Source organism: Puma concolor, chromosome C2 (genome assembly GCF_028749965.1).
Source record: "Puma concolor isolate L17-30 chromosome C2, mPumCon1.1.hap2, whole genome shotgun sequence".
NCBI classification, from domain to species: Eukaryota; Metazoa; Chordata; class Mammalia; order Carnivora; family Felidae; genus Puma; species Puma concolor.
The window spans coordinates 91,461,018-91,476,867 of NC_141675.1; the positions used below are offsets into that span (position 1 = coordinate 91,461,018).

The 15,850-nt window shown below is 38.5% G+C and overlaps 1 protein-coding gene across 1 annotated transcript in view; it reads right to left on the reverse strand.

Annotated features, from left to right (window-relative positions):
* SLC49A4 (solute carrier family 49 member 4) overlaps positions 1-15,850 on the reverse strand; it is a 94,945-nt gene that overhangs the window by 59,267 nt on the left and 19,828 nt on the right. The window contains exons 3-4 of the mRNA XM_025914012.2: positions 7,666-7,931; positions 3,006-3,135 (exon numbers count right to left, since the gene is read on the reverse strand). Of these exons, the coding sequence (XP_025769797.1) occupies positions 3,006-3,135; positions 7,666-7,931 (396 nt within the window). The remainder of the gene's footprint in view (positions 1-3,005; positions 3,136-7,665; positions 7,932-15,850) is intronic.

The following is a 15,850-nucleotide window of genomic DNA, read 5'->3' on the forward strand; positions in this document are numbered from 1 at the left end:
AAGCAAGAAATATATTGTGATCTACCCACATACACAGACATAGATTGTGAAACAAAAGTCTCACAAAAAATATGTATTCTTACTACAGGTGATACAATAATATTTCCATTCTAATTTCATTCTACTTTTTCTTTTCTTTTTTTTTTTTTTAAGGTGGTCAACCTACTAATTAGTTGGCTGTGAACCAAAGTTTGAAAAACAATGTTGCATGGCTGTGTTGTCTAACTTGGTAGCCACTAGCCACATGTGGCCATTGAACACATGAAACGTGGCTAGTGCAACTGAGGAACTGAATTTTTCATTTTATTTCATTGTAATTAACCTAAACCAAACTTAAAAAACAGGAGCAGTGAAAAGTACTTTCCCACTAATCACAACTTTATTTTTGTTTTGGTAGGACTACATTTCACTTTAACTGCACCGAGTAAGATTTTATTGTAATGTGTGGGTGTAGCATGTGTTGTTTCTAGTATTACAACCTACCACTGATCTTGGTGTCGGTGAACTGACTCAGTTCTCAGTATTTTTGTTCCACATAGAGGTAACATTGTACTTTATTTGAATATCTTATGAAAAAAAATAAGAAAGTAGAAGAAAGTATGTTGTAAATTTCACAATGAATGGGAACTGCAATCTGTTGCAGCAGAGCAAAATGAATGCTGTGTAAAAAATTTGAAAGACCATTAAGTGGATAATAAGGGACATGTTCAACAGATACAGAGTAAATTTTATAGGAAGCTCCTTTTCATCAGTCAAAAAGGAATAAAAAAAATTAGTTGTCCAAAACCGGAATTAAATGTCCAAAAAACATTAAAAAACAGTTTTTTAAAACAGATCGGGGGGCGCCTGGGTGGCGCAGTCGGTTAAGCGTCCGACTTCAGCCAGGTCACGATCTCGCGCTCCGTGAGTTCGAGCCCCGCGTCGGGCTCTGGGCTGATGGCTCAGAGCCTGGAGCCTGTTTCCGATTCTGTGTCTCCCTCTCTCTCTGCCCCTCCCCCGTTCATGCTCTGTCTCTCTCTGTCCCAAAAATAAAAAAAAAAAAAAAAAAAAAAAAAAAACAGATCGGACTTATAACTTTGGCCAGTTATAAAACGGTTTGGGTTCCTGCACAAAAAGAAAACCATTTTTAGTGTTGATCTGGCTGTCTTTTATGGACGTGACACGCTAAAAAAACTTCCATGCTGTTCCGCCATCTTGGCTCCTCCAAAAAGAAAATCATTTTTAGATGGAGGGATGGTAAAAGAAATTGTTATGTTAGCTATGATAATTTTGTTAAAAATGATAAAGAAAAAAATTTTATATCTATTTTATGGAAGTAAAAGATCTTCCATTAAAGCCCCAACAATTGCTTGTAGAATATAAGATTTTTCAAATATCAACGATGTGTTGATTCAAAATTTGAAATATTGCAAAGTTACTTTGAACTTTAGATAAGTAGTGCAACGTGCGAGACTGCTCGATGAAAACTTTTTCAGGTAAAAAATTTAATGAAATTAAATTTAATGAAATTTCAATGCAGACTATTTCTAATGAAAATCTAGCATCTGAATTGTGATATGCTTTAAGTGTAAAAGTATACAACTAGATTTCAAAACTTTGGTTCGAATAAAAGAACATAAAAAAATCTCAATAATTTTGAATATTTATTACATATTAAAATAATACTTCTGGGGGCGCCTGGGTGGCTCAGTCGGTTAAGCAGCCGACTTCAGCTCAGGTCATGATCTCGCGGTTTGTGAGTTCGAGCCCCGCGTCGGGCTCAGTGCTGACAGCTCAGAGCCTGGAGCCTGTTTCAGAATCTGTGTCTCCCTCTCTCTGACCCTCCCCCGTTCATGCTCTGTCTCTCTCTGTCTCAAAAATAAATAAACGTTAAAAAAAAATTTTTTTTAAATAATACTTCTGATATACTGGGTTAAATAAAATATGCTATTGAAATTAATTTTACTGGTTTCTTTTACTTTTTTTAATGAGGCTATTAGAAAATTTAAAATTACATATGTGGCTCATATTACATTCCTACTGGACAATATTACTAAAGTGGCTATAAAGACATAGTTCTTGGCCACAAGGAACTTACCACTGATAGGAGGCAGAAAAAAAAGAAGAGAAAGAACCAACCAGAGAGTTGCTGATGAATCAATAAAAACTCATCACAACAAACTGAGAAAAAAATTCAAAAGATAAGTTCTAGCAGCCCAACTGCAAATCATAATCACCAGTGATAGTCTATATATTCAAAGAATTAAATTTAGTACTGGGCAATTGAACATTCAAGGGTAGAGTTTAATAAAATTACAGTTAAGTTGTATCAATAAAATAAAATAGTAAGTTTTAAAAGTATGATCCCGGCATGAGATGATTAATTTTAGGGGAGCTGTAAATAAACCTTATATATTTTATTCACTTTGTACTGACTAGTACTTGTTTATTTTATTTTATTTTTATTTTTATTTTTTTTAAATTTTTTTTTCAACGTTTTTATTTATTTTTGGGACAGAGAGAGACAGAGCATGAACGGGGGAGGGGCAGAGAGAGAGGGAGACACAGAATCGGAAACAGGCTCCAGGCTCTGAGCCATCAGCCCAGAGCCCGACGCGGGGCTCGAACTCACGGACCGCAAGATCGTGACCTGGCTGAAGTCGGACGCTTAACCGACTGCGCCACCCAGGCGCCCCAAGTACTTGTTTATTTTAATGTGAACTAAGAAATACATAACGAACAAAAACCTTAAATATTATGAAAAATATAATAAACACATAAAATCCATGATTCCACAGATACTATTATGTGATATTTCCTTATAAAATTATTTCAATAAAAGTTTGATTTTTTAAAAGATTAAGTAATAATAGCATTGGTGGCATGTAGAAAAGGCAAAACTTATAGAGGTTTTAATCAGTATTTTATCAATTATTTGCAATCAATTTGCAAAATGACCTTAACTAAATGTGAAATTATCTTGAAGGTACTGATCAAAACCACTCTGTGACTTAAAGTATATTTACCTTAATAATCTACAAAAGCTCCGCCGATAACTCAGTCGCTGGCTAGCTGCAGCAACACTGGGAGGAAGTGGAGGCCGGGGTGGGAAATAAGCTAGTGTTGCAGAAAATAGTAAGCAGACAACTCCAAATTCTGGGGGTAGGGAAGAAAAAAAAGAATAAAATGTTAACCAGATAACATAAAAAGTTCAATGTTTCAAGTATTTACTTATCTAACAAATCATCAACTAAGCTCTATGCATAAAAAGATAAGCAAAATACAGTATCTAGCCAAGATAGTTCAGTCTTGTGGAAAAAAAATAGATATGTAAAGATATAAATTTTAGCCCGTGAAAAGTCTGGTAAGAAGTCATACAATGGTATACCACATAGATGAAAAGATTGAGACAGTAAACAAATATTATTCTATGGAGAAAACATGAAAAATCAACAGTACTGTACTATAAGCCTTTGAAACAGATCTAGGTTGATTAATAAGTACTGTAATCAGAAAGAAAGTATATGATACAGAAATTGTAGGAACAGGCTAGGAGAAGGGTTTTGTTTTTTGTTTTTTTTAAGGTTCTTTATTTTTGAGAGAGAGAGAGAGAGAGAGAAAGAGAGAGAGAGAGAAAGAACAAGTGGGGGTGGGACAGAGAGAGAAAATCCCAGGCAGGCTCCACACTGTCACTGTAGAGCCTGATGCAGGGCTAGAACTCACTAACTGTGAGGTCATGACCTGAGCCAAAGTCAGATGCCTAACAGATCCAATCAGTTTAATTGGTTTATTTGATCAATGACTGGATATTCTGAAGCACAGTTTAGGAAAGACTGAATTTATAGGCTGTATGGGGAATTTGAACAAAACAGGAAAGCATCCAAAAATAAGAGAGCAAAACTTAACGAATAAAAAGACTTGCTAATATAGAATATTAAGCGATTAGAAGTAAAACGAACATCCAAACAATGTTAGTTTGGCACTATTAACAAGGAAAAGTTCCTTGCAGTCCTGATCATTCCCTCCAGAGTTTTGGCACATGTAAATCCCAACTTCTGTTATGTCCAATTTAGTAGAAAAGCAAGACTCAAATAGAAAAGTTAAGAAACTTGGAATAGAGACCTGCCTGTACCATTAATTAATGTAATTTGGATGAATTCTTTATTCTTTGTGGTCAATAAAGGGACTGGACTAAGTGATTTCTAGAGTCTTTTCAGTTGGATACTTATGATTCTAGGGCTATTATATTCTGAGCAAAAGGTACAATATTCCTATAAGGAATTTAACCATAGAAGATGTCTTTGTTCTCTGTTAGACTGAGGAGCAATAAGAAGATAATGAATTGTTTTAATTTGCAGATCTTTTGATTAACAACAATGAATGAGCATCTTCTACACACTTATTGACCATTAGTATTTCTTCTTCTGGGATTGCCTTGTTCACATTCTATTGACATTTTTGACCCATCTTTCTGTTGGCATTTTTGCAAAGAGCTTCAGAGATACACTTTTTAACGTTTATTTATTTTTGAGACAGAGAGAGACAGAGCATGAACGGGGGAGGGTCAGAGAGAGGGAGACACAGAATCTGAAGCAGGCTCCAGGCTCTGAGCTGTCAGCACAGAGCCTGATGCGGGGCTCGAACTCATGGACCGTGAGATCATGACCTGCGCCAAAGTCAGCCGCTCAACCGACTGAGCCATCCAGGCGCCCCCAGAGATACATTTTTTAGTATACTCACAGAATTGTGTAACCATCACCACAATCAATTTTAGAACCTTTTCATCATCCTCCAAAGAAACTCTGTATCCATTCCCCATTCCCAAATCTCCCAGCCCTAGGCAATCACTCGTTTACCTTCCAGTTTCTATGGATTTGAGTATAATGGACATCTCATATAAATGGAATCATACCACATGTGTGGTCTTTGTAACCAGCATTTTTTACTTAACATAATGTTTTCAAGGTTCAAGTATGTTGGAGCATGTATCAGTACTTTTATTCTTGTTCATTGCCAAATAATATTCCATTGGACAGATGAAGTACATTTTTTATTCAGTTAGTTAATAGACATTTGGATTGTTTCCACTTTTTGGCTATTATGAATGATGCTACTACAAACATTTGTGTATAAATTTTTGCATGGATATATTTTTACTTCACTTGGGTATATACCTAGAGATGCAATTGTTAGATCATATGATAATATATATTTAACACTTCGAAGAACTGCCCAAACTGTTTCCAATGTGATTGTACCATTTTATTCTGCTACTAGCAATATATGAAGGTTCCCATTTTGCTACTTTTTTACCAACATTTATTTCCCACTTTTTAAAATAGATTTTAAGTAAACCTCCCCACGCAGTGTGGGGCTTGAACTCACAACCTCGAGATCAAGAGTCACATGCTCTACCACCTGAGCCAGCCAGTGCCCCATCCTATTTTATTGATTATAGCATCCTGCTGGATGTGAAGTGTATCTCATTATGGTTTTGATTTGTATTTCCCTAATGACTAATGACAAGCATCTTTTATGGGCTTGTTGGCCATATATATTTTTTCTATGGAGAAGTTTTGAGTCCTTTGCCCATTTTCTAATTGGGTTGTCTTTTTATTGTTGAGTTTTAAGAGCTCTCTATATATTCTGGATATAAGTCCTTTATCAGATATATGATTTGCTACTATTTTCTCCCATTCCCAAAGCAAGCTGTCTTTTCACTTTGTTGATGGATATCCTTTCAAACACAAAAGTTTTTAGGGCTCATGACTGGTTAAGTTGGTTAAGCATCTGACTCTTAGTTTCGGTTCAGGTCATGATCTCACGGTTCACGAATTCGAGCCCTGCGTCAGGCTCTGTGCTGACAGCTCAGAGCCTGAAGCCTGCTTTGGATTGTTTGTTTCCCTCTCTCTCTCTGACCTTCACCTGCTCATGTTCTCTCTTTCTCTCTCTCTCAGAAATAAACATTAAAAATTTTTTTTTAATTTCAATTTTTTTTCCTTTAAAAGGAGTTGTTTAAGGTGGGGGGGGGGATTAAATACTTTATATATACCGCAACCTCTGCTTTTGTTTTATTCCCTCTAAAACATATTTTGAAATGTAAATATCACTGCATAACTCTCTAATGTAAAATTCTTCAGAGTGTGGCGTTTGCCTACAATATAGTGAATTTCAAACCCTTTAGCCCTGCTTAGAAGGCTTGTATGGCCTGGCTTACCTCTCTAGCTTTATCTGTCACTACTCTCACCGAGTCTAAGCCACTCTGGGCTTTGAGTTGCTTGAAGATAGCAGGCTCTCACCCCTTACTGGGCTTCTCCTCCATGGCTCTCTCTCTTTCTCTCTCTCTTTCTAGTATATTGTTCCTCCTACCCATTGTATTTGGCTAACTCCCTATCATCCTTCAGGCTCCAACTTAGGTGCTGCATCATCAGGAAGCTCTACTTGACCTTTAAAATCTAGGTTAGGTCCTCCTCCTCTGAGGTCTCAGAACAATTGTCAGCCTTCATTTATAGCACTTACTACCCTATTTTACAGCTGTTTACCTGTCTGTTCCTTTGGGACACTGTAAGTTCTGTGAGAGCAGGAATCATGTCTACCTCAGTGCCTAGCACAGGGACAGATATATAGGAGGTCAAAATATATCTGTTCACTTAATAAGTGAATAAATTAATAAAAAGTTCATCATAATATAGTTCCTTATCCTTCTAGCCTCATTTTCTGCCACTTGTTACCTATATGCAAAGACACATATTTACACTACTTCAGCCATATTAAATTATGTGCAGTTCTCTGGACATATTGAGTTCTCTCATACCGTATCTGCCTTTGCAGTGGTTATTCCTTCTATACGGAATACCCTACCTCACTGGAACACTTGCTGAACTCCTATGAAATTCTGAACTTTGTTTAATTATCACAGTCTTGGTGAAGCCTTCCCTGACTCCTCAAGTTCCCTCCAATCTCAGGTAGGTTAGGCTTCTCAGGCTCTGTATGTCTATTTGTACTGCAACTGTCTTATCAGTGACCTTACCAATTCTCAGTGCTTAGCACAGTGCTGAGTATATAGTAAAACTTATAAAAAGTTTTCTGAATGCAGAAGAAAATAACAAATAGGCATACAGCGAGGGAGATGTATTTAAGGAGATCTGTTAAGAGACTGTAATAGAAGAGCAGACTAGAACTTGACTCTAGAAATAAAAAGAAAGTACCAAGAAGATGTTTTGGAAAGGTCAATACCCCTTATTAATAGACCAACATACAGAGAATAGGAAGTGGAGAAGAGAATAAACTGTGGGTGACCTATGTATACCAGGTCAGAGAAGAGCAGGGAAATGGCAAGGGAGAAAATGGGCTTGCCAGCTACCAGTAATTTTATATTCCGATAAGATATCTAGAAAAGACACTAGACAATGTGTTATACAGTGCTTAATTGTAAACAGATGGGAAGAGAAAAATTAAGGAATAAACTTCCATGTAGCAATAATACATTTTAAACTTAATAACTTCTTAGAAAGGGTAAGTTTTAAATAGGCATCTCCATATTATATGACAAGAAAAACATGCGTGTATATGTATGTTTTGGAACTCCTAAGTATTTCGTAGGAAGTGATCTGGTGTACAGAGTGGAGTGAAGATTACTGGGATAAAAGACAAAGTAGAGCGGGAAGAAAATAAACTTTAAAATACCTGCATATAATACAGTCTCTATGAGATCTTTAATGTGGGTCCTGCTAGTCTCTGAAGCAAGAAGAGGTGATGTTCCATTGGGGGCTGGAACAACAAGTGGCCCAACTAAAAATGCACATGCTCCACCAAGATAACTGAGCATTGATGCAATGGCTGTGGCAGTGGCCCGTTCATCTGCAGAAAACCACGTCGTAGAGAGAAATGGAGCTGCATTCATTACCGTTGGACCTGCCAATCCATTTAACAACTGTCCTCCATGGATTAATCTGGAATTAAAAAAAATTAAAAGGTTGTGAGGTAGCTGAAGCGGAAATTTCTACACAAAAAGAAGTTAGCAAAACTGCAGTTTAACTATGGCAATAAGGATACATGTCTGTAAAGAACAGGACACATCTGAAAGGTAAAGTATGTTGACTCCCCAGGAGTGAGATCAATACAGTAATACTTACCCCTTACTCATTTTACAAATATTTACTGAAGCCTTTGATTTATGCCACATACCAAACTAAATACTCCAAATAACCTTATTTCATTTATTATAACAACACCATGTGGTAGCTATTATTATCTCTATTTGTTGAGATGTTAAAGCCTCTGTTTAGAAAGATTAAGACACTTGCCCAAGTGCTAACAGGCAAAGCAGAGATTTGGACCTAGTTTGACTCCAAAATCCTTATTCTTTCTACTAGACTGCCATTCATAAACAGACCTAGTAAGTGCCACCAGCCATTCAAAAAAATTATACAGGTGTATTCAACATTTCTTAAACTAAAATGATATTAAAAAAGTACAATGGGGGCGCCTGGGTGGCTCAGTCGGTTAAGCGTCCAACTTTGGCTTAGGTCATGATCTCACGGTCCATGAGTTCGAGCCCCACGTCAGGCTCTGTGCTGATAGTTCAGAGCCTGGAGCCTGCTTCAGATTCTGTGTCTCCCTCTCTATTTGACCCTCCCCCATTCATGCTCTCTCTCTGTCTCAAAAATAAACAAACATTAAAAAAATTTTTTTTTTTAAAGTACAATGGAGGGGCACCTGGGTGGCTCAGTCTGTTAAGCATCTGTCTTTGGCTCAGGTCATGATCTCACGGCTTGTGAGTTCAAGCCCCACAGAGCCCTGTGCTGACAGCTCAGAGCCTGGAGTCTGCTTTGGATTCTGTGTCTCCTTCTCTCTCTGCCCCTCCCTGGTTTATGCTCTGTATCTCTCTATGTGTCTCAAAAATAAATGAACATTAAAAAAAAAAAAAAAAAAAGTACAATGGAATATTACTCAGCCATAAAAAAGAACGAAATCTTGCCATTTGCAACGACATGGATAGAGCTAGAAAGTATAATGTTAAATGAAATAAGTCAGAGAAAGACAAATACCATATGATCTCACTCATATGTGGAATTTAAGAAACAAAACAAACAAGCAAAGGAAAAAAAAAGAGAGAGAGAGAGACAAACCAAGAAAAAGACTTTTAACCACAGAGAATAAATTGATGGTTACCAGAGGGGAAGGAAGGGGGGGGGGGCGGGGTGATGAAAAAAAATAATAAAATGCTATAAAACATTTCATGCCTACCCTGTGTCAGGTGATAGGAGTAAAAACAAAAACAAAAAACAAAAATAAACAAAAACAGGGGCGCCTGGGTGGCGCAGCCGGTTAAGCGTTGGACTTCAGCCAGGTCACGATCTCGCGCTCCGTGAGTTCGAGCCCCGCGTTGGGCTCTGGGCTGATGGCTCAGAGCCTGGAGCCTGTTTCCGATTCTGTGTCTCCCTCTCTCTCTGCCCCTCCCCCGTTCATGCTCTGTCTCTCTCTGTCCCCAAAATAAATAAACGTCGAAAAAAAATTTAAAAAATAAACAAAAACAGTCATTATAGTAGCTTCTAATAGAAAAGGAACTGGTTGAGAAACTGGAGGACTTAGGTTCTGGCCCAGCTCTGCAACTAACTAGTTGAATGGTTCTGGGCAATACATCTTTGCGCAATTCCATTTCTTCTCGCATAAAATGAGATCAGTCTAAATTCAATATCCATTTATTGAGCATCTGTTAAGGTTAAGCTACTGTCATCACAGGAGTACGACATCCCCCCCCCCCCCCCCAGTTCTAATACTCTGTGGCTTTAACTGTAAGGGTTAGTAAAAAAGTAGTTTCTTGTTTCTATTCCATTCGTTCTCTTGCTCATCTTTTCTCAATATTCTATTTAGTGCTCTATCCTATTCCTTGTCAAAGCCTCTACTCCCATTGCTCCTCCAATTCCCAACATACACATTCACATTCAAGAGTAGCCTTGAAGGAGAAGAGAAGCCAGAAGTCCAAAAAGCATATGCAAGAAAGGGAGGCAAGTCAACCTCTTCTGCCTTGGAGGTAGAGGAAGGGGAAGGAACAGTATATGTGATACACATGTGACACTTTTTCCCCCTGTTTTGCTATTCAATCACCAAGAGGACACCAAATCCTTTTTTTAAAAATAACTGCCACCTTACGAGACTTAGAAAAAGTTTTTTGAATATAGAAGGAAATAATAAACAGGCATATGGGAGAGAGGTAGGGCCCTAATGTAGAGGCATAAGTGAGTGGGAAGTGAAATATGTGAATTAGGTCTGCTCAAATTTTTGAAAATGTTGGAAAAATTATTTGAAGACAAAAATAGCCCTAGGCATCATTACTACTACTAAATTAAGAAGACCGAAGACATTTTAAAATCTTCTTGTGAAAGGGGAACTATTTTCTAGATGACAAAAACAATTTACACTGTTTATGAAACTGAATACCTACTCCAAACACCAGTGGGTCCCAAGCTATAACAGAGCAATTTCATCTATAAATACTTTGAAACAATTATCACTGAGTGGTTTTATTCGTGATTCGTGGTGGCACAACAGACAGTGCATGATGACTCATGGAGTAACCGCTTTGATATTTAATACCTAAAGACATGTTCCTGAAAGGCTCATCTCATCTAGAAGGAGAAGGGCTGGAATAAGTAAATTTTATTGTGCCTAAAAATGTTAAGAGTAGAATGCGAACATGGAAAAAGCTATCTGTTAACAAAACAAAAAACAAAACATGATAAAACACTATGAATCCTGAGAGAATTAAGTTGCATAAAACTCAGCTTATTGCCATGGTTTAACTATGTGTTACCTCTCATTGGAATCACAAATAGACTATTTTTTTTTTTTAATTTTTTTTTTCAACGTTTATTTATTTTTGGGACAGAGAGAGACAGAGCATGAACGGGGGAGGGGCAGAGAGAGAGGGAGACACAGAATCGGAAACAGGCTCCAGGCTCTGAGCCATCAGCCCAGAGCCTGACGCGGGGCTCAAACTCCCGGACCGCGAGATCGTGACCTGGCTGAAGTCGGACGCTCAACCGACTGCGCCACCCAGGCGCCCCACAAATAGACTATTTTTTAAGCAGCAAACATAAGTCATACAAGGTGCAAGCTTGTGATAAATATAGTATCCAAAACAGGTATATCAGCACTAGGGACATTTCAGATGGGTTCTAAGTCTACAAGGTCACTGAACTTGGGGGGCCTACCTAAAACATGAATTGCCAGAGTGAAAAAATCACCTTGGGAATCAAAACATGCTAACTTGGTGTTTAAAATTTATTCTAGGGGCACCTGAGTGGCTCAGTCGGTTGAGCATCTGACTCTTGATTTTGGCTCATATCATGATTTCATGGTTCATGAATTTGAGCCACACGCTGGGCTCTGTGCTTGGGATTCTCTCTCTCTCTCTCTCTCTCTCTCTCTGCTCCTTCTCTGCACACATTCTCTCTCTCAAAATAAATAAACTTAAAAAAATTACTGTAGTAGTTATGTGCATTTTGCATTAAAAGTCATAATGCACAAACACATTCCTTACAAATGAACTCAATAAGGAGAACTGGACCCACAGGATTTTGGGTTAACTCCTGAATTCATGGGAAACTTGACAGGGAAATCTAGACCCTGCTCTTGCCAAATTCTTTGTGTTTTCCAGAGCACAGTCTTATTCTTTTTCACATTTGTATTCTAGAGTCCCTCAGGGCATGGCGGTTACTAAAATAACTGTTGTCCTGCAATATTAAGATTTTCATATTTGCCTGACACTGTTTTCTGTACCTATCATTAACTTACCCTATTTTATGAAATTAGTCCATAAAATATATATATGTATATATATATGTACATATATATATATAATATTTTTTTATTTTAGAGACAGAGAGAGAACACATATGCAAGTAGGGGACAGGGGAAGAGGGAGAGAGAATCTTAAGCAGGCTCCATACTGAGCATGGACACGGGGCTCAGTCTCACGACCCTGGCACCCCTAAAAATATATTTAAAAATAAAATTCACTGTATATCTAAAATCTAGTTTTCCCATTTTAATGGTAATGCAAAATTAGAGGTATGTTTTTTCTGAAAACAGGTGGCCATAAGACTAAAATCATACAAATATTACAATAAACTCTATTCAATGACAATAAAGAAGATGAAATAATTTATAAACGGTTCAATACAAGCTATGTTATTTAATTTGTTCAACAAACATGTACTGAGTGTATGTACTGGGTAGGCATTGTGATGGGAATATGAAATTACAAAGCTAAAGCCCTTGCCCTTCAAATCCTTAGGAGTAGTTTAAGTGTCACCTATCAGCACTGTACCAGGAATATAAAGAAAAAGAAGGCAATAATTAGTCCCGCCTTTAATGCTGTGGGGCCTGTGAGAAGAGTACTAATGGAGGTCCCTCAATATCTTCCTTCTCTTCTGACCTCTGGCTCTGGTCTGACAATATCATCGCATGTATGCACGTGGACCTGAAAGTCAGACTCCAAGCTTTGTCTTCCAAACAGCTGCTCCTTGGCAACCCCTTGAGCCTGGGGAGTACATACCAAGTATGGGGTCCACTCTTGGAAGAACAGACCTGAGAAAAAGGCCTGTTGCTGGCACATCTGGGGTCTTGTGTAGCTAGACTGTGATGAGAAGGGTGGGCACATCCCCCTGGCCCTACAGACTCCTCAGCACATAGGGAATAGTAAAGCTGAAGGAAAGCCAGAGTGGTAACTTTCAGGCAAGGAGCCCAGGGCAAGGACCCTTTGGCAGTACTGACCACCCCAGAAAACAGGGTCAGGCAAATATGAAAATCTTAATATTGCAGGACAGGAGTGATTTTAGTAAGTGCCATGCCCTGAGGGACTCTAGAATACAAGTCCCCAACAACAGTGGGGATATAGAACAGGGGATGGTTTGGGGGACTGTTCTTAGCCACATAATAGATGTGGTTATAGGGAGATGACTGCATATTGGGAAGGCATATTTAAGTCCATAAAAATGTACAATAAGTGATTCAATATACATCAGAAGCTAAAAAAAGAGATCTGAGCTAAGAGCTATATATTGGGGTTGGGGAACAAACACTGGTGAATAGAAACATACATATATTTTTTATGTTTTTGGGGGGAGAAAGCACAAGTGGGGGAGGAGGGAAGACAGAGAGGGAGACACAGAAGCCGAAGCAAGCTCTAGGCTCCAAGCTGTCAGCACAGAGCCCAGTGCAGGGCTCGAACCCACCAACCGTGAGATCATGACCTGAGCCAAAGTTGGACGCTTAACCAACTGGGCCACCTGGGCACCCCACCAATATTTTTTAAATACAGGAAAAAGAGTCTAGAAAGACAACTAAGAAGGAGCAATTACAGAGGTAGGGAAAAAAAAAGGCGAAAGAACGGTACAGCAGCAACTAAGGAGAGGAGGGTTTGAGATGAGGATGAGTGGTTGACTCATCAAGTTCAACAGATCAGGTTAAACAGATCAGGTCAAGTTAAACAGAAAGATCATTTGGTATCTGAAATGCAACCATTAGATTCGGCAACATGGAGGTCATTCATGATCTGAGTAGAGCTGTTTCAGCAGAATGTTGAGGATGAAGTTAACACTTGTGAGGAAATGGAAATTCGGATTTAGACGGTGCTAGTAGTTATATGCCAGAACAAAAATTAGGTATATAAGTTTGGCAAAGTGACAAGAAAAAAACACCCAAGCCTAAACGAATTGTCTGGACCAAAAAGTCTCCATTGCCTTCACATACTGAAAGGCAAATGCAACTCACTGTGATTGTCCTAATGCTTTTTAGCACTCGTGAAAGCAGCTGGCTTTCAGAAATTAATACCTATTGATCTGGGCTGACTGTCAAGAGGAGTGATTCACAATCTTCAGTAAAAGGAAGCAGATCCCATAATTTAATGTCAATTTTTCTGTGTCATCATTATATGCTTCAGTTTTGTTTTGCAAGTTAAAGTTCCTTGCAGATAAGGACCATGGCTTCTAAATTTGCCACAGTGTCTCACGAAGTGTGGATGCTCTCTAGTAGAACACAGACTGACTCAGGTACAGGGAAGTGGCGTTGCTGAAATACACTACTTGCATTGCAAAACTCTCAGTTACCTAGACACATACATCAGATCCATTTAAAAAAGTTTAAATCCAGTGATACAAAAACCAAGATGATTAACAAATATTCTGGCAATAAAACTTAAAAAAACAAAACAAACAAACAAACAAAACCAATACTACACTGAGGGTGGTAAACGCATGGTCAATGCAAGTGAGGTAGACCCGGGAAGGGTGGAGAGAAGTTAGGATGGAGGCAGCTCCTGGGCAACAAGCTGTGCAGCAGAAAGGGAGCTCTCCAGACAGTTGACTCAGTAACTCACGGGCTTTAACTCTTGCCTCCTCACCTGAAACTTCACACCTGATAGTGGCCAATACACATTCACTGTTAGGGGAATGCAAGTCTCGAACTCTGCAGGCCAAGATGTGACAGATCTGCCAAAGGCAGGTGTGCTGCCCTCTTTCTTCATCCCAGTCTCCTCTGATTCCTTGATTTATTCCCTCTCACCTTTCCCCAATGCTCTTTTTCCCCCTTTTTCACCTTTTTCCCTCCTACCTAGCTTCTGCCTACTTCTGAGGCCAAGTTTGTCTCATCCTCACAAGTCAGGTGGCAAAATGGGTGAGAGAGTGGTTTCCCTAACAGGCTGAGAGGATAATTAAAGACCTGGAGTTTTCTCCAGCAACAGCAGAACTAGATGGTAGAGAGTAGGAAAACCAGGTGCTGCCCACTAGTGTCAGAACTCCTGAGGGTTGCTAGCCTTTGGTAGGCCTGGGGGGGTGGGGGACAGGAGGGAAGGGGTATGGGGAAGGGAACTACAGACAGCCTCACAAAATCCTGCTCTTGCCCTGTGCACCTTCACCTTCAGCCCTCAATTAGCAAACCCCATCTCCCCCAAACCCCCCCACCCCCTGCCGCCCAGGCCTCAGTGGCACGTGGGATGGCATTTGCGCACAGCCACATTCCATTTCATATCATTCACTATACTACAGCTTTTCAAACAAATGCCAAGAGCTAAAGTTCAAACTGAAGATCCACAGCTCATGGTTTTCTAATGTACTTGACATTTTAGTTTGTATTTAATGATATTCTGGTATCCTAACCTTTTGCTTTCTGACATCCTGGAACAAATACTTGGGATTCCTCAACTATTTTCTATTTAGAATTTGAATTTTTATAGCTGGAAGAGACTTCAAACCTCATCTAGATAACCCACCTCTGCATTTTACAGATATAAAAATTGAGTTCCAGAGAGGCTAATACATTTAAAATCATACTTATAATTTTATAACTTCCTTTTCTCCAAAAAGTATTGGGGGAAGCTCCAAAGTCATATAAGTAGCTAATGGCTAAGCCAGGACTGGAAAATAATATAAAATCTGACTTAATCAGTCTACAAATCTCTCTACTCTTCCAACATGGTCTCATTCTCAAAGTTCTCTTAACATTATTAATAAAAATCATTGATTGTTAAGATAACTCAAGGTTCTCAGATCCAAAGGCATGAAAGTAGCTAGCATATTTTTTTTCTATGCATATATCTACTTTAGAAATCTATTACAACTAGCAGTAGTGATAATTGGTTTAGAAGATAGAAAATAGATAGAAAATTGGTTTAGAAACACAGTAGATACTTCCTCAGTGTAAGTCCAGCATTCTTAACTTTATGTATTTTTAATACAAAATAATTTAGAATTGACAACAATATTTACTTCTAAGACTCAATATGCCAATGTTTCAAAAACTTTCTCCCAATTCCTAATCATCCTGCATCAGAGTAAACTGGTGTGTTATAGAATTTCATGGATTTTGA